Genomic DNA, 19,943 nt, shown 5'->3' with positions numbered 1-19,943 from the left:
AAAATACGTCACAATGTTTACAAACAATCATAGGGTCTATAGTGAATGCATGTTTGTGCATGTCAAAAAGGCTAGCAACATGACTTGTCATCAATAACATTTCTGCATTGTTCAACATTCAAAAGGTTTAAATGGGATTTAATACAAAATGATTGACAGAAACATTCAAACAGGAATATGTTTTAAATATTTTTGTATTAACATTTTATGATTTTTGCCTTTGTATTGTACAGGTCATTCATACACTTTATGATATAATAAATGTAATTACACGCAAGCATCATCCTTTCACCTTCACCTCATGCGTCGCACACACACACACACACACACACACACAAAATAACGTGTAAAACTTTCAACTCTGGTTCAATTTTCCCCAGATTCACATCCTCCATCCCTATATCAAACATCTATTTATCCATTAACAAATAAAAAAACAAAACTTTTTTTTTAAAGCAGGAAGGCAACTAAGGATGTGAGTGAAGCGGCTCTGAAGGAGGTTATTTCAAATTCTGGAGTTAATGGAAACCAATGAGCTGTAACTTGAGAAACATCAGATTTAACACTGAGAAGATTCAATAAAAGTAGCTTCAGTATGGAGGGTGGAAGTCTGAGGAAAGCTACACAAACTGCCAGAAAGGCTCAGCAAACTTTATGACACGAAAACAGCACTGACGGGAGCTGGTGCATAGTCGGGTCAAAGCTGAACCCATCACAGGAATAATGCATTGGAAAGTCTGCCAAAGAAATCTGCCAACATCTACTGTAGAGGACACGAGCAAAGGACACTTAGTTTGAAAGAAAAGAAAACATGAAATCTTCTGATTCACGTTTAGAGAACTGATCTGCCCTCCGTTAACGGCACCAAGGGAACAGAAATCTTCCTCCAGAGACGGTAGGTTCTCTGCTAGATGTGATGGAAGTACATGGTGGGAGAACAGATAATGGTTTCAGTTGTTCACACTGCTCCACATGACAGGACAGATTGAAACAACGCAGCTCAGAGTACATGAAGAACTGGTAAATTAGTGAGTGTGCAGAGGGGGATTAATCCCAGGCTCCCTGTTTGAATTTAAAACATACCCTGACAGAGTAGACTAGAGGGTGATATGTCTTCACACAGACTGTAAAGACAAGTGTCTCACTAACAGGACGACTGTGGAGCAAAAACCAACACAATACATTTGGATCAAAGCATCATCAAACACTGAGCGTCAGCAAGCAGCAGTTAGTCATTGCTTCATTTTTGCATCAGAGCACATACTGACTCACAAGTCCACACGCACGCACGCACGCAAACACACACATAAGCAAACACACACACACAGAGGACTGAAACGATAGGTCCCATCATATATAATTTTCACACGTTCCCTCACACAGACACACTCATCCTCCCACAGGCTCATTCCTGGGTGTCCTCAGTGCGCCACTTCATGAAATCCTCTTTGCGAGCGTCTGGTTTGATCTGGTTTCTCATTCCACCGAGAAGGTTGGAGGTGGCTTCAGAAGCCACTATCAGGGGTCGCACCACGGTGGGTGGGATCTGCCGAAGGACACCGCCCACAGCACCAGGGAGACCCTTCTGTTCGTGGCCACGCGATGCTACATCGCATAAAGTCTGAGCCGTGTCGATCACTCCCTGCAGTGCAAAGACGGTCAGGATGAGTCAGAATAAAAGAAGTCAATCCAGTTCCTCAATCCTGATTAAACACTAAGATAATTAACTGGACAACTGTAGTAAAACATTCACCTTCATACACAACAGTTACTGTAAAAAAGTCTCTGCTCTGTGGTTAGATTTTTGGATTGTAATTGATAATAGTAAATAAAGATTCGTTCGACACATTTGAGCTGTGTGGAAAACCCTGTACACTAGAGCTGGGCGATATATCAAGATTCAAGATTAATGGAGTTTCTATTTTGGCAATATAGAAAATTGCAATATTGCATATATCGATATACATATTTTTTTAAAGCTTATTTTGTATCAAAATTAGGGATGCAACAACACACTCAGCCCATGGTTCAATACGTACCTCGGTTTTTTGGTCAAGGTTTGGTTCAGTTCTGATGTTCTGGGCCATTTAAGTTTTAAGTATATTTTAAAAAACAGGCAAATAACACAAATCAACAACCAAAATACACAAAATAACTAAAAAATGACAACAAAAGCACACAAAAAGAACCCACAATACTATCAAACAAGCAAAACCACAACAGAAATACACAATAGGACTCCAAAAAACAGATATTTTACTGGAAAAATACACAAAAAGACAACACAATTGGACAAAATGCCTCATATTGAGTAAGACAACAACAAACACACAGAATGACACAAAAAACACACAGAATTCCAAAAAATCCCCTTCGTTGTTTGCTGTGTTAATGCCCAGATTGGTCATTATTCTAAATGCTGACATGAATGTTGATAATGTGGCCCTTCAATCAAACAAACACATTTTCATGGCCCCCGCTGTGATAGAAGTTGCCCACCTCTGAGTTAGAGTAACAAAGGACACTTAATGACAGCGTTCATGACACCTTATTAATGACAGCGTAATGTGAGCCTTGTTGTATAAAACTTCACTTGAAGTTTTATACATGAACTTTATTGATCCACACCAAACAATGTGATCTGAAAGATGGTTCTCTTTTATCTGTGTGTGTTTGATAACGCACCTCTCTGACGGTGTCGTAGGCTTTGGCAACTCCCTCTCGAAGGTCTGCAGGCTGAGCAGTCCTGCGCGGTCGGCTCGGTGGGGCGCGGCCCTCGGTAATGGCAAAGCGGTTCAAAGGGGGCGTTGGTGATAAGATGTCATAAACAGTCTCTGCTGTGGCCTGTCCCAAATGAAGGATACAGATTATTGACGTCTAAGGCTGTCCTGATATTCCCAAAATGCAGCACTAGCATAAAGGACTCAGATTGTCATGTTGTTGTTTGTTCTGGTGCGATCCGGTCAGACTCATGTCTTTAATCTGACAGATAACTTTCATGACACCAGTGGACTGATGTGAGTCACCTAAACACTGAGTACCTGAATGGCCTGGACCAGCCGGTTGCTCAGCTCCAGAGCTGCTGATGCTGTGGAGGTGCCAAAGGAGGCGGCCCCCCGCTGGAGACCTCGAATAATGCGTCCGTCCTTCCTGTACTGTTCAATGGGCAGCCAGAATAAATCCCTCACTCCATGGACTTTACAAACACACAGAGGTTAGAAAAGAAATTAGATACAAATTATGTTAAAATCAGGGTTGGGAGTTACATTTTTCAGTTACAATTATGTTTTCAATTGCCAATGTTCAATTACAATTAAATTATGATTACAGTGACCAGCATTTTTTTCAATTACAATTTAATTAAAATTATTTTTATCCTCAGAGTCAATTAGAATTTTGCTCTCAATTACTAAAGTTCAATTACAATTAATCACAATTACTAAGCCCGAAATAAATAACTTGATAATAAAGGTTAGCCTTCTTCTTGCGTTAGCTTTCTGTTAGCATCTCTTATGATAGCAGGTTCTAAATCAGCTGTAAAATACACTAAAAACAAATATCTATCATCTAATTTATTTCCTATCTGTTGGTCACTATGTTAGGCTTGTGTCAGTATTCCCCTAGATTATCCATCCATCCATCCATTTTCATACCCACTTATTCCCGTTTAACAGGGTCGCGGGGGTCTGCCGGTGCCAATCTCCGGCTCTCATAGGGCACTGGGCGGGTGTACACCCTGGACAGGGCACCAGTCCATCACAGGGCAACACAGACACAGACAACCATTCACTCCTATGGGCAATTTAGAGACTCCAATCAACCTTACAGTCATGTTTTTGGATTGTGGGAGGAAGCCTGAGTACCCGGAGGAAACCCAAGCAGCACGGGGAGAACATGCAAACTCCACACAGAAAGGACCCAAGTCCACCCCAGGGCTTGAACCCAGGACCTTCGGACGTGCTAACCACTAAGCCACCGTGCGCCCTTTTTAAATGGTAACATTTAAGCCTGATATGAAACATATTTTAATAATTGTTAAATACACATGTGTAAAACTGTACATAGAACTGTAACATGGTTCCCCCAGTTTTGCGTTAAATTATATATGACATTTTTTTATAGAATTCTCATGGCAATTACAAAGTCAATTTTTTAAACTCAATTAGAATTTAATTAGGATTACAACAGCAATACAGGCACTCTTTTTCAGCCCTGGAGCTTCATACCTCAGACCGGCCCACGAACGAAACACGTTATAATAAAAATCATGTTCTAACCTTACATGTTGAGTCTACAATAGCATGTTCTATAACGCCTTGAATGTCAGTGGATTGTTCTAAAATATTTCAATTCAGTGCAGGTAAGGGTTGCTTCAAAATGTAGAATCATTTCAAGATAAGCGCACATCTTCAACATTAGTCTTTACAACATGTCCTTTTCAAAAATAACAATCTACACTTATTAATGAAGGAAGTGGTTACAAAGATTTTCTACTGTATCCCCTTCGACGAATGGAAAACTCTCAGGGCCCCCCATTGTGACAAAATGCTAAAAAAATAAAAATACAAATAAAAAATTTGACTATTTTTCAAATCTTATAGAAAATAATATACAATTTGCAATCACATATTTTAGAACTGTAATACAGCTCTATATTAATATATTACAAAGAAAAAAACATTTTCTATTTTTCATAATTCATTAAATGTATTTTATATCAGCATCACTTATAAGAGAACTAGAATGGATGAACATGAGATCTTTAGAACATGACCACTACACTCACTTCATCTAGAGTTAATCACCTGCTTCATTTATTAAAAACAAGATGGCAAATCATATCAAATGCATAGATAAATGCATTCATTAGTCAATATTAATGATTCAGACAAATTGGGTTTTAATTCAGATTCTTATATATGTTTTAAAAGTATAATTACGTAGGGATTCAAGGCTGATGGGCTGTGGGGGTGCAAATGGGAGGGGGTGTGGCCACACCACATGCATCTGTAGTTCCTATGTCTATACCAGGGGTGTCTAAACGCGCACCACCAGGATTTCAATCTGCTCCAACACTTCTGAGATCCTGAAGCAGCTCTGCTAACGAGTCTCCTAGCTATGTTGGAGCAGGGACACATTGAAAACCTGTAGGACCACCAGCCCTCCAGGACCACGTTTAGACACCTCAGAAACTGACAGAGTACACGGATGGAATGAGTCAGCAGAAAAAGGAAAGAGCTGCCAGTGGAGGAGCAGTGACCTCTGTAGCGTGATCTACCGAGTGTTAAGATTGAGGATTGCGAGTAAAAGCCAGTGTCACGGACTGAGTTTATCTCGTACTGAGATTGATTATGAGCATATATGTGCATGCGCACTACCAAAAAAGAATTTTTTGCTAAAAATAAATAAATAAAATAATAATAGCTCAGTTTTGTTTATTTTTGTTTTCAAAGTGAAAGGACACGTGTTTTATTAGTTGATTGGATTAGGTTAGGGTTAGAGTTAGGGTTGCATGCACCTATATGCTCATAATTGATCTCAGTACGAGGTAAACTCAGTCCGTGACACCAGTGTTTACGCGCGATCAATCATCAGACCGACCCACCAGGAATTGTGTCCGTCCTCCCGATTAGCCCGATTTTTTTTTATTATAACTACGCCATAATTGTAATTAATTATCAATTACGTGATTACAATTATGATTGACCCCAACCCTGGTAAAAATTCAGCAGACGCTCTCAGTGCACTTACACAGCTGCACCACTGAGTGCATGGGGCCGACACCCCCCAGGATGCCTGGTAGCTGATTCTTTCTGATGTCTGTCAGCCACTCAGTGACTGCGTACTGAATCACTTTGTCCACACCAAGCAGGCTTCAGAAAAACACAGAGAGAAAACAACAAAACTTATCTTTCAAAAGCTTTATTCTACACCAGTGGTTCCCAAACTTTTCCTGTTGCGTCCTCTTTGAAGACAAACATTTACACCCCTCAAAACAAAATTTCAACAAACATGAGTAAAAAAATGTTAACTTAATTGAAAAAGGTGATATTTGTGACTATTCTTCTTCAAAACTAACATAAATAATACTACAGTGGAACCGTGTCCATTTCTTGCTATATTTGGAGTGATTGTGAGAGCTGTTAATTTAGGTGAGAAAAAAGGCTAATATGATAACTTTCTGTACCATTCTTGCTAGATTTTACAAAAGTGGAAAAACGTTTTGCCACCCACGTATGTAGAGGCTGGGTCAAAGAGGTCACATACTTTACTTAATTAGAGAACATTCGTTAATCCACAACGGGATCAATACAAACATTTTATGAAGTCTGGCAACATTTTTTGACTTATTTGGAAAGTGTGAATGCAGATGACATTTGTTGATGTGATATAATTCTACTTCTATTATTGTATCTTATTGAATGGCGTTGTTTTTTGTTTTGCTGTGTGTCTTGTGAACTGTAACTTGAGTTATCTGGCCTTCTGTTATAGGGTGGGATGGGGAGGGGAAAAGGAAAAGGTTGGAAAATGTATGTGTTAAATGATGCTATCAGTGCTATTTGAAAATAAAAAAAGACCTTGTTAAAATGAAAAAAAAAAAAAATGTAAAAATGTAACATAAAATTATATCAACAAGGCGGTTCTCGCGCCCCCTCCACCTGCAACAACGTTACATCTCCCCGAGGTGGCGCACTCCCCAGTTTGGGTACCACTGATCTACTCTATATTCAGCATTAGGCACATTATAACCACTGGCCTGTACTATCTTAAATGTTTCTGTCTAATAAGTATTTGTATTCTTACCCGTGTCTGCAGCAGAGTCTCTTTAACTTCAGCTCTGAACAATTCAATTGAGCCAAACCGATTAAAATTCCCGCAAATGTTCCCTGGGAACAGGAAAGAGTCAAAGCAAGAAAAATACAAATAAAATACTGCAGATATACTAACATTACAAATTACAGTCAAATAATTGAAGTGTTCTCACCTGCTCGATGACGACATGTTTGCCATGATAATCTAACCAGATAGGCACTTCAGAGGTGAAACGAAACTCACTAAACCATACGAAAAGAAGAGAAGATACATACTTTAATAATTCATCACTACCTTATAGCACAAATACATTGCTGGTGCAAGAGTTTGTTTTTAGTACAATGAAAAACTGAATACACTTATTGAACACCCGATTCCTAACACTAAACTACATACCAGAAGTAGATTGGCTGGTCGGAGGAGGAGGTGGAGCCAGCAGAGGATGAGCTCTGCTCACTGTAAGTGGTTTCCACCGATGCTGTGAGGTCAGGTCCCAGACCAGTAGCTCCTTCCACTGCCTCACATGGCTTTTGGGTGGGGTCTGCCTTCACTGGAATTCACCACAAACATACAGTAACATTAACCTGCACTTGTTTTACAATAAATTAATTTAAATATCAATCATTATTTTCTGGTGAAGCTATGATTTATTTCCTGTCCTTTAACTCTGAATATGAGTTAAAATCGTCCACCTTCAGCTGCAGCGTCCACAGGCATGTAGGGGTTAACAAAGGTGGCCAGGTTACTGAAGAAGTCTTTCAGGAAAAAAAGTGCATCCTAAAGAGGAAACAGGAACCAAACAGGCTGATTGTTAAAATGTACTGTACTGGGCATGTACTAAATATACAGAACATAAAATGTGTTTCAGAGGCAGAATTAGAGCTGAAGAATAATGATGCACTGAAATTTTGATTACTTGTACGTTTCTGCGGTGTGCACGTATTTCAATACATCTGAGCACTAAAGAGTCTTCTAAGCAGAGGTTGAGAGCACAATGAAAACTATTCAAAGTTCACACAAGTTAGATTTAGTTAGATTTTATTATTTATATGTTTCGGCTTCATGTCGACACCAGTAAATGAACAGTCAGGTGATGCGTTTCATTTATTGTGAGAAAGATGCATGAATGGATGCTGAAGAGGTGAGTGGAAGGCTGGCCTCTGGAAAATGAATAAATGTTTAAAAATGTATAAACGACTCATTCTTGAGCGGTGTGCTGTGCACGTGCACAGTAAATAGTGTAGGGCTGTAACGAGTTCAGGCCATATTCTATCATGTCAGAACAAATATTTGAGGTCTGATTCCAGCTCTAGTCAGAATGAGAATCACTTTAAATCACAAGGGGAAATGACTTGTGTTACAGTGGTCCCACGTAAGAAACTATAACAGTGGAAAAAACGCTAACAAAAGATACATACATGATTAAAATTAAACAGAGAACAAGACACTGATTATATTAATACAAGAATAGAATAACTAGGATTAAATTTGCATGCAATGTCTGTTATAATGTATTACCACAAAACAAAATGTGTACATTTATTAAAAAAAAAAAAAAAAAAAACACATTTAAAGTACTTTTTGAAAGATTTTATACCTTAAAATACAATCCATGGGGTGCAGCCTTGTTGTTTTGGTGCAGTGTTTACCTGATTTTTCTTTTTATATAGGTTTCTATCTCCATATTTCCTCTAATATTGTTTTATTTATTTAAACCGAAAACACAGAGCAGCTACAGTCAGCTGCACTATTTACATACGAGACGTGATGTACATCATGCTGCGTGACACAAGAAAGTGAGAGAGGAAGTGGACTTACAAAGGGACACGTCCTAGTTTAGGAACTACAGCTCTTAAGCTTTGATCATTTGTGATTAACCAGCTGCAATTAACACCAGTGAAAAAATTGAGCGAAAGTGGACGTGTATTCAAAGTTCAACAATGAGACGTTTAAATAGATATGGTTCAATCTCAGGCTGGTTTCTGTTACCTGGTCAATGTTCAGTCGGAGCGGGAGGAGGCTAACTCGGAGGCAGCACTCAGGACCCCCAAAGCCAGACTCAGGACACACCTGCAGGGCTTTCACTGTGAGCTAGAGCAAAGAAAAACAGCCATTGACTCAACTAACAGGTGCTCCTCCAGCTCACCATGACACCACAGCAGCTAAAAATAAAATAAACCAATCAAAAGCTGCAGTGTCTCACCATGTTGGAGTGGGCACGGCGAGGCATGCTCTCGCTGGTGTAGAGGTAGAGGAATTTGTTGATTTGTGAGGATGCCAGTCGGTCACGAACTTCCAGCTCCTGGACAATGAACACCTGCCTCGAGAGCGGCTGCTCACTATCAGGACTCACGGCGATCACGACTGAACTTTCACCCTCCTGCGCTGCTACTGCTACTGGGTAGGACTCGTGCTGGAAGGACACCTGGAGGACAAACGGGACAGAAATTTTCAGATAGAAGAAAAAATAATCACACAGTATGTGACTAAAAATATGACAAATTAAAATCAATTTTGTCAAAAGCATAAATAAAATTCTGTCAGTACAAAAATGAATTACTGATCAGTAGCCAGAATGTTAATGGAGTAATTCAGTGAAAATTCACCTGACACCTAATTCATGCTAATGACAGGTGTCATGTCATAATATTAACAGCCTTTATGTATAAAACTTCAAGTGAAGTGTTACCATTTGTGTTAAACTAACCACAAGAATCGTTTTCACATATTAAACTTTTTCACATCAAGGGAAATTATTATAAATCCTTGGTGAGAGCAGCTATCAAAAACACTGTCACTTCAGAAATTGTGATTCTGTCCAAGCCAACATAAGGCGTGATTAACAAGTGTGTGCATGTACCTTGGTGAGCTGAATTTCCATGAGCAGAGTGTGCTGACGCCCGCTGCCTCCTGCCCACCGCCATGAGTTCTGTGGACGAGTGGAAGCGGCGGTGCGAGATGGAGACGCCCGAACGCCAGCTGGAGCTGAACGACCCCTAAAGAGAGCGTGAAGGAAACATTTTGAGGAATGAAGCAGATGTGAAAGGTTGTGAGAACTGATCATGAATTTACAATACCTGTTTGCATTCTGGGTGAGTACAGACATGGGTTTGCTCCCAAAGTCCTTGCCACCATAGAGATGCCAGACCACCGAGATCTCCCTTAGGACGACTCGGCTCTGTGGCACGGGGAAGCGGCTTGGAGCTCGCAGCAGATCAGAACTCCCTCGTGGCCTTGAGAAGTGGTTGTCCTTCACCGTAATTGGCTCCTGCGAGAGCACCGTCACCACGGGTTCACCGTCTCTGGGCTTGTTATTGGAAGTGGGGAGTCAAACCTTGGCTTCATGTGGATTAGAAGGAACTGATCAAACAAAATCAAAAACCACTCACTGGGATCCCAATGCCGGGAGCCTCCAGGATGCAGAAGTCATCATTGTCCGTGGAGCCCTCAGAGCCCTGCTCTGACATCGCATCTGCCTCAGCCTCTGTTGCTGTGACGACCAGTCCATCAAGCTCAGAGGTGTTTGCTTGAAGAGCAGGCGGTCTCTGATTCGTTGCCTCACCGGGGAAAAGGTAGACAGAAACAGGAGAGCCTCTTGGCACTGAAGGTGAACCTAAACACACACAGGGATGTCATTTGAGCATGTTTCTCTGTAGGCCTTTGTATATTTATAGGACAGATGATCTAACATGTAGGCCAGTGGTTCCCAAATAGGGGTACATGTACCCCTGGGGGTACAGGAGCAAATTGCAGGGAGTATTTTTGACAATAAAAATAATCAGGAAATGTTTCTTGTTAGGCTATTTTTTTGGAAAAAAATCAACACAAACTAACAGCACTATTGTATTGTATGTCAATAAAACTATATTTTCTTGAATATTATTGAAACAGGATCATTTTATGCTGTAGAGGGTATTTTATCAAACTTCTGACGATAGGACACAACAATTAGCTACATTTTACAAAAGAGACCGTATTTATCGGTACTAACTATTTAAGTAATCACATAAAATTTGCATGATGAAAATAAAATTAAGCCTTTCTTGAGGAACCAACGTTTAAGACACAGTTAGAGATTCAGGAAAGCCATCTGTTCCACAAACGACAGAGCATAAGAAATGATGGAGAGGGTACTTATATGAAGGGGGTACATATGATTTGACAAAAATGCTAAGGGGGTACAAGGGACAAAAAAGAATGGGAACCAATGATGTAAGCCATTATCATTTCTGTTAAGTCTCCAGAGTTACAGTATGTGCAGTACCTGGATCAGAACTCTCCTCTCTGTAGCTCTTCTCGGCATCAATTAAAGCATCAGCCAAGTCATACTCGTTTATCTCTGCGGTTTCAGCTGATGGGCAGGAAACCAAAGACGCTGGACTCTCTGACAGCTGAGACATAGAACAAATAGACACATACGTTATCATACTACAATTATAACATTTAGGTACGCTTCTCAAATTATTCAAATAAACAGTGCAGGGAAATTTAGGGAGTTGTAACTGACCATGTAAAGCACTGTAGGGATAATAAAATCACAATAAGTCAGGTCCCTTTACCAGTCCAAAGCATAGACACTATTCTTACAGGTAATCTCTGGCCTGCGATCTCAGTGGGTGAGGTGTGTCTCTGTGGGGGGTGCAGGTCGCCCTGAGCCACGAGGTACTGCAGCAGGTTGACGAGGGCAGCGCAGGAATCAGCACATGTATGAAGGTGGACCACATTGTTGGAGCAGCGGAGTTCAAACAGAGGCTGAGACTGTAGAGCCGACACATGTTGAAACAAAGATGAGAGGAATATCAGAAAGAGATACAAAAGAAGACAAAGAAGCTCTACTTTATAGAAATGTGTTTTTCTGCCAGTGCTGCTTCACGGCAGTAGATGATATAGAGCTGTGGTTACCAAACTTTTCACAGTCCGGAACCGCTTCAGATATTTAACCAGAGGCCATATACCCCCTACTCCTGCACACTTAGAAAATATAATAATGTAATATATACAATGGAGCCCTAAAGGGAAATTTGTCCTTGTATTTTACCTATCCTGTTGAGGAATAATATATAATTAAAAAGATAATAATCTGTAAACACAAGAAACTATCGTATTCAGAATTATCACTTGTTCGCTTTAATTAATTAGCCTAGTGGCATTTTTAGTGAGAAACCAATGTCTTTGTTTTAGAAAAGAAATCTACCAAACATTTGTTGATTGAACATATAGCAGTAACACAACATATTAATTACCCTGAAACTGTGAAATACAACTCACTACAACTTTAATGAGGAGGCTGAGATAAACAGAACTCTGCAGTGTTTGGCTGAATTTCATACTTGTGCTTTTTTGATGAGATTATTTCTCTGTGGCTTCATGAGGGGGCTCTGCATCTGACTCCTCTCTGCTGTCCACACTAGCTGGGTTTCCATCACAAATTTTTGCAAAATAAAAGTGACATTTTTAAATGTCGACAAAGTACAATTGTGGTTTGAAAGTGTTTCCATTCAACATTGTTTTGGGCAGGAGCCTCGTAACTCCCATGAAATCTCATCCCGTGAGACTTCGCTGCAGAAACACGGACGCTCTAAACCTCCATATAACACTCTACATCTCTTTGTTGTTTCACATCTAATGTGGAACTAATAATATTAAAGTATAATGCTAAGAAATGACCAAGCACGTCACATTCTGTGATGTGTATTTGCAGAAAAAGTGTTTCCATAGGGCTTTTGCGACACATTTCGATATCGAAATGTCTGAAATTCCTCCTCATGAAAGCGTAAAAACTTTTGAGAGATGTCTAAGTCATTTTTCGAAATTCAGGTGTTTCAAAAACCAGTTTTTATTGCGCGATTTAAATTTTGCCCATTTTCTAGGGTAATGGATATGCAGCTAGTGTAGCGCTGCTAGCATCTTGGTCCACCATACACCTTGAATATTGCACTTTGCTGTCACTGGCAGGTGAAGCTTCAACTGTGGGCTGACTAGTGGTAGCAGTCCATGAGGAAGGACAATTATCTCATTTATTTTAAGGAGATAGCGGAGCACAACAGAATGAGCGACAGTCACTCAGAGGTGGAAATCAATCACTGAGATTCATGCAAGTTTATGCCAGTGTTGTTTTTGGCAGCCTTTTTAGTTTTAGTCTTAGTCTTATGGATGAAAAAGTTTATTTGTTTTAGTCACATTTTAGTAATTTCAAAAGGTGATAGTTTTAATAGACTAAAACTCAAAAAGGTTTCAGTCTAATTTTGTTTTTTATTATTATTATTATTAATAAATATTATTATTTAAGTATTAGTCTTTTAACATTAATTTAGGTTAATAAATGTTTGAAAGTGGAATGAATAATTACAGGTTGTACTGAAAGTACTGAAAGCATTGCTGATGTATTTTTTGGCTTTTGACAGACAGATTGTCCCCACATTAGGTGGGAACGTCGTGCATTTTGAACGTCTGAGAGGTCAGTCACTGACGTTTTCGTCCAGTCTTGTCATGTCAATGAAAACTCAACCATGTATTGTTATGTTTTAGTCATAAAAGAGCCACGTTTAGCTCGTCACCATCTCGTCACCGTCATGAAAAAAAAGGACCGTCGACAAAATAATTTCATCATCGTCAATCGTTGAAGAAAACAACATTGGTCTATGCTAGAGTACAGCGATTGGCCATGTAATGAATTTGCTAACCAGTAGAGGACAGTCTTACAGAGGACAATGTGTCATTAGTGGCAATGCATGGAGACACCTGACTACTGGTCAATTTATATTCAAGATTCCAATATTACCGTACTGTTTTTAATTTTTATTCATGTACCCCCTATGGCAGTTTGCTAGGATATAGAACATGGTTACTCACCAGTTTTCCCGTATCACGGCCTTTCCAAGTGGTAATGGCGAGCTCCAGTAGGTCAATATCCAGAACACACACATAGTCTGATTGAAACAAACAAAAAAGGTTTTATCACAAATAAGCAATATCCTGTCCATCTTACGAGCATTAACAACAGTATTAATACTCACAGATTGAACAGTTAACATACAGTCAGATGTTTCAACTATGTCTTACAAAGAGGGCCTGTTTTAATAAAAGTATGAAAACGGGTGCAAACTAAACATCAGTACAAAAACACGTTGTGGTTGATCTACCAACCCTGTGTGATGAAGACTATGGCCCTTATCCCGAGGATCCTTGAGCTTTTTGCTTCATAGACTATTACAGACTTGTCTCTAAAAATGAGGCGTGGTGTGAGGATTTCATGTAAGTAATTAACAAACAGACTTTGCTCAAAGGAGAATGGTGTCCTAAATCGAGGGCGTGGTCCTGTGCAGATCACAGACCAAGTGCTAGTTTTCACTTGCACAAAAAGATTTTTAAACATCTGCGTCCGTTCTGGCCAGGGTTGGTGTCAATTATAAATGTAATCGTGTAATCGATTATTACAATTATGACATAATTCATTTTAATTTTTAAAATGTATTCCTGTTGTAATTGTTATTAAATTGTAATTGAGTTTAGATAATTTACTTTAATGTAATTGCCAATTATAAACTGTCAATCATAATTTAACGCAAAACTGGGGAATAATGTTTCAGTTCTATGTACAGTTCTACACATATGTAGTTAACAATTATTAAAATATGTTTCATATCAAGCTTTCCCACATTTAAAAAAAAATCGAAATCGAGGGGTATACTGACACAAAAAAGATTAAAACCTATATTTTTATTGATTAGGAAGTCTACCAGGGTAACTAATCAGGGTTGGGGTCAATTACATGTTTCAATTACATCTTCAGTTACTACTAATTTATGATTACGGTAACCAGGATTTTTTCCAAATACGATTATTTTTCCACTGAAAATCAATTACAATTATGTTCTTAATTACTAAAGTTCAAATTCATTTAATCACACTTACTGAGCCTTTAATAAATAGCCCCATATAACTTCTTCTGTTAGCATCTCTTATGATAACAGGTCAGTTTCGACACGTCTTAAATCAGCTGTAAAATACACTAAAATATTCTTTGTTTTTCATCTCTTGGTTTCCTTGTTAGGCTTCTTCATCCATAAAATATTGGTGTTAATAGCTTTGGTGAGGGCGTCTAAGCTTCAATATTAATGAAATTAAAAAAAAAAAAAAGATAAAATGATGCTCCAGAGATCTGAAATGTGGTGGGAAAAAAACTTGATATGAAACATATTTCATTGATTTTTAACTACATACAGTATGTGTATGCCATAGAACTCTAACTATGGTTCCCCAGTTTTACGTTTGATTAAATTGTAGTTTTCATAGAATTTCCATGCCAATTACAAAAATAATTATCTGAACTCAATTGCCATTAAATTATGATTACAACAGCAACAGATGTTTTCAATTACAGTTGCAATTATAATTACACCATAATTGTAATTATCAATTAAGCCATTACAATTATAATTGACCCCAGCCCTGTAACCAACAGATAGGTAGATATTTGTTTTTAGTGTATTTTACAGCTGATTTAGGACCAGTTATCAAAAGAGATGCTAACAGAAAGCTAACACACTATCTTTTATTAGGTTATTTATTTCAGACTCAGTAATTGTGATTAATTGCAATTCAAATCTAGTAATGAAAACATAATTGTAATTGACTTTCGTAGGATAAAAAATAATTATCTTTTAATTGTAATTGTAAAAAATGCTGGTGACAGTAATCGTAATTGAAATGTAATTTAACATGTGTAAATTAAAACATAATAGTAACTGAAAAATGTAATTGACCTCAACCCTGGTTCTGACCTCACACTTTGTTCATGTCTCATGTACATGAACATCGCCCCATTTACAAAGAGCCTCAAGCAGCACTTAGAAATAATGGAAACATGTTGATGTATGACAGAATTCACCTTTCCTCAAGTCCACAGCATCAGTCTCACATTTGTCAGAGAGGTAGAGAGCAGAGTCATCCAGGATGAATCTGAAGATCACACACAAAAACACAATGTAAAGCAGCACCCGGAGAGTGTGGACAGTTTCAAAATCACTCTCTTTGACAAGACATTTGACGAGGACTGAACTGTACCTGAGGTGAAAAGTAGCAGTATCAACAATGATGTTACTTGAAAGAGAGAAGGACTCTGCAGTAAACAATGCACGCAGGGGCAAATACAGAGGTCTAGAAAACAGGAGGAATCATAATTAGGTGTGAAGACCTAAAGAAAAAAGTCCAGAATAAACCTATTCATATCAACACAGTGAAATAATCTGCAGATTTCTGTTTGTAAAAGCTTGATGGAACGAGGAATTAATGGGGCTAAAGCAAGAGGTTTGCTAAATGTTTCTGCCACAACTTATACAGGAGAAAGAAGATCCCAATTATTGGGAAATTAATGTACAGTTAACTTTCTGATAATTATTTAAGTTCAGATTTTTACTTTACAGAATTGTTTGGGTGACTTAAAAAGCACATGTTCATACCTGTAATCAACTGCACAGGTGGCCAGATGTGTGTGGAGGACAGTGATGATGGCCGGTGCAGTGTATCCCAAGATAGGATCATCAATGACATCTAGGAACTCCACCAGCTGGTAAATAAATCACAATTACACACTCAATAAGATTTCAGGATGTAAGTGATTGAACTGAATATTAACTGAAAAATGCACAGCTCTTTCAGTAACAACAAAAGCTTCAGATCTGTGATGTAATCTGTATAGAATGATAAATGTGCTTCAGTCTATCCTCATATACTATTCATTTGAGTATCATAGAAAGGTGGTGTTGGATTTGTCGCTGGGAGACTGTAATTTATTTGTTTATTTATGACCATGGACAATGCACATTAATGGACATGAACATGTACTTTTGCCAGATTGTAGCCACAGGCTAGTTTCCATCTGTAGTCCCTGGCAGGTTGATGTTACGTACAACAGAAACTACATTTAAAAAAATATATACAAAGACTCAAATATAACAACATTTATCTGAGAACAGAGGCAGATGATAAAGTGCTTTAGTGCTAAAGTGCAAACGTGCCTGGTTGGTTGTTAGTTAAAGTGCTAATGTTATTGCACATAGCCTTATTGCATATGGTTAGTTTTAATATGTGTTCATGTATTTTATTATTGCACTGAGAAAGAGAAAAAAAACCTTTGGTCTTTGACCAAAGACAAGAATACAAAACCAAAAGGTGATGAGCAGCTGAAATAAAATACCAAAACTATCTCTGCAAACCTTTTTTTTTTTTTTTTTTTTTTTTTTTTTACAACAAACAAGCATTTTTTATTCTACTTTTGAACATCAAAAAGGTTAAAGACATCAACCGCTCACTCTTGTATTTCTATTGTTTTAGGAATGTTTCAGAAATTTGGTGAAGAAAAGAAGAGAACATTTGAAAAGTCAGATGGCAATTAAATTTTTTCTTTAACCCTCGGCGTTCCTTTGTGGAGCAAACATATACCTTCTGCTTATTAAGGGGCGGATTCACTAAAGGTTTAGTGGTATTAACATGTGTGCAAATGTCACTCCACACGCTAATAAGGAGTACAAAGTTCAAGGAACCAGGTGTGCGCCGCCGCTGCGCTTCCCAATGTGCCCTCAGTCCATTTAGCGCGTATCCCCCTGATGAATATGCAAAGTAGGCAGATCTACCAGGGGGAGCAAAAATATGGGAGGAGGAAATGCAAAGAGAGAGCAATGCGATTCATGAAATCTGTAACTGTTTGCGGTGATAGTTTTAGTACCAGAAAGTAGTACAACTGAAAAGCAGGTGCAGACACACATGCAGAGATCATCGCTGAAGTAAATGTGGACAGAAAACACAGCAGAGATGAGAAATAGGCTCCAGATGTGTGTGCGTGCGTGTGTGTGTGTGTGAGAGAAAAAAAAACTGGACGTGCATCCATCTCTCCTCCTTGGGTCACTGTCTCATAAACAGATGCACCCATCCGTCACATCAACGCACATTTCTCCACTGCAGGATGAATAAAGAATATCTATCTATCTGCTGTAATTCATCCATTTATTTTATTAGTTTCTTCTACTAACACCTCCAGATCTGCTGCTTCACATTTTTATTTTCTCTTCCGCACACTCTTGTTCACCCTCCATATTCAACACAACACATACAAAATGCTCATTAAAATAAGGGCGGTGTGCACCAATTCTGCACGTGCACTAATCATTGCTGCAATCTTAATGAATTCCGCACAGCAGGCGAGGAAACTGCATCACTAAAGCATTTAGGGAAGCAACTGGTTTACCACCCTTTATTTTAGATCTTAGTAAATCGGCCCCTAAGTGTTTAAAACTCAATATCTCATTCAGTTTAAAGCCTAATTGTATGAAGGAGTAACAAAAGCCAAAATGAACGTTGTTTTTTCTTGATCAAGAGCCTCCTCTTTCTTATAACTTATAACAGTGGTTTTACAATTAATACCTAATAAGCATAAGCCACTACCTTCAAAATACAGGATTTCATACCAAATATTTCATTTTGCACCTTATTTTTGAAAATAAGCAGGAGCAACATAGAGGAGGAGGATAGAAGTCTCTCACCTGCTCATGCCAGCTTTGGTTGTTCTGCCTCATGTAATGTCGCATGGTGGCACCTTTAAGTCGAAGGGCAACTAGAAACTCCTTCAGCATGAAAGAGTAAAAAGCAAAATAAATCAACTGTGGTGTATTAGCAAACAGAATATCAAAAACAGCTGCCTGTTATTCTTTAATGAATCACTTTTAAACAGTGTCCCTTAAAATGATAAATGTGATTTTAGCTGTTTGAAAATCTCTATTTAAACATAAAGCATCATAAAAAGAGTCACACCTTGACATTCCTCTGGAGGTCCAGCGTGATCTTAATGGCTGTGGATAACATTTGTGGCTCCCCCTCCCTTCCACCGACACTGCTCACCCCCACCTCTGTGGGGTAGATGGTAGGCTCCAAGTGCTTGGGTGCAGTAAAAATGGGTATTTCCAGCCGCTCTGGGATAGAGGTTTCTTTTACAATTGCTGTGAAAAAGAAAAATAATAAGTTCTTGGTTTCCTCTTTATAGCAAAAAAATCATCATTCTCGTGTTCACCTCGATGGTAAAGTTCCACTCGTTTGCTCTCCAGACACAGAAAACTAAGATTGGGATCATTTTGATGCTGTGCCACACTGAATATCTTCCCACATTCCAGATCAAGAACGATCTCTCCATGGCTTTGGTCCTCCTGATAAATATCAGACCAGACCAAAGAGGCAGTTTAGAGACACAGACGTCTTGTTGAGGACAGCTTTAAACCCCGACTGTCAAACATATATTCAATAAACACATTACACTTAAACTACAATAAACACTTTTTTTGTTTAAGTGTAATGTGTGTCTCTAAACTGCCTCTTTGGTCTGGTAAAATCGTTCTATATGTAAAGATAGTCAACAAATGAAACACGAGACGGAATGTGATAACATTCCTCTGTTATAGGCTATGGTTAACATTAGTAAAAAGGTTTATATTAGGGCTATCGATATTATTGTGTACGCTTTTTTGTGAGGATTATATTTATTTTTCTTTCTTTAAACATAATTAAAACATGTACAATACTTATTTAAAAAATTAAGAATTTTGAATGACAGCAGTTATATTAAAAAAAAAACACACACAAAACATCATTAAGAATTCAGTCATAGGTTTTTAGCAGTCCAAAATAACAAGGATTGAACAGTATTTTTCAGTGTCACCATGCAGAAGCCTGTGAGCAAAGCTTTTAGACTGTCAATGATAACAGGAATATTGATACAATATTTTATTATTATACTTATATAATAATTCTATACAAGCTTCTCTTTCCTCTAGTAACGTGGTCAAACTGTTGTGCCTTTAACAAAACCTTTGAAATCGTATTAGTTCTCACTCTACATTTTCAGTGTTGTTGTTTTTGTGTGAAAAAAAAAGCGATTACAATTTTCACTTCAATAAATATAAATTTTTCAGAATAAGCAACTTCTGGGCAAAACTCATAAGATGCAATTAATCGCGTTTAAATCTATGTACACATTTGCAATTAATTATTTTTAATTTATTTAATCATTATTCAGCTTAACCAATCTCCAACTTAATTGTCCTTTTAACACTCACCTTCATTCGTGGACATGCTGGCCTGGA

General features: G+C 38.3%; 1 protein-coding gene across 1 annotated transcript in view; it reads right to left on the bottom strand.

Annotated features, from left to right (window-relative positions):
* Window positions 1-176: 176 nt before the first annotated feature.
* atg2a (autophagy related 2A) overlaps window positions 177-19,943 on the bottom strand; it is a 51,468-nt gene continuing 31,701 nt past the window's right edge. The window contains exons 24-42 of the mRNA XM_028459248.1: window positions 16,275-16,381; window positions 15,880-15,972; window positions 15,704-15,774; window positions 13,666-13,742; window positions 11,401-11,571; window positions 11,078-11,204; window positions 10,203-10,426; window positions 9,891-10,120; window positions 9,674-9,809; window positions 9,017-9,238; window positions 8,803-8,904; window positions 7,506-7,590; window positions 7,210-7,363; window positions 6,986-7,055; window positions 6,805-6,887; window positions 5,752-5,873; window positions 3,042-3,196; window positions 2,686-2,844; window positions 177-1,642 (exon numbers count right to left, since the gene is read on the bottom strand). Of these exons, the coding sequence (XP_028315049.1) occupies window positions 1,406-1,642; window positions 2,686-2,844; window positions 3,042-3,196; window positions 5,752-5,873; window positions 6,805-6,887; window positions 6,986-7,055; window positions 7,210-7,363; window positions 7,506-7,590; window positions 8,803-8,904; window positions 9,017-9,238; window positions 9,674-9,809; window positions 9,891-10,120; window positions 10,203-10,426; window positions 11,078-11,204; window positions 11,401-11,571; window positions 13,666-13,742; window positions 15,704-15,774; window positions 15,880-15,972; window positions 16,275-16,381 (2,625 nt within the window). The 3' untranslated portion in view covers window positions 177-1,405. The remainder of the gene's footprint in view (window positions 1,643-2,685; window positions 2,845-3,041; window positions 3,197-5,751; window positions 5,874-6,804; window positions 6,888-6,985; window positions 7,056-7,209; window positions 7,364-7,505; window positions 7,591-8,802; window positions 8,905-9,016; window positions 9,239-9,673; window positions 9,810-9,890; window positions 10,121-10,202; window positions 10,427-11,077; window positions 11,205-11,400; window positions 11,572-13,665; window positions 13,743-15,703; window positions 15,775-15,879; window positions 15,973-16,274; window positions 16,382-19,943) is intronic.

This window comes from Gouania willdenowi, chromosome 10, assembly GCF_900634775.1.
Source record: "Gouania willdenowi chromosome 10, fGouWil2.1, whole genome shotgun sequence".
NCBI classification, from domain to species: domain Eukaryota; kingdom Metazoa; phylum Chordata; class Actinopteri; order Blenniiformes; family Gobiesocidae; genus Gouania; species Gouania willdenowi.
This window is presented reverse-complemented; position numbering and strand designations above follow the sequence as displayed.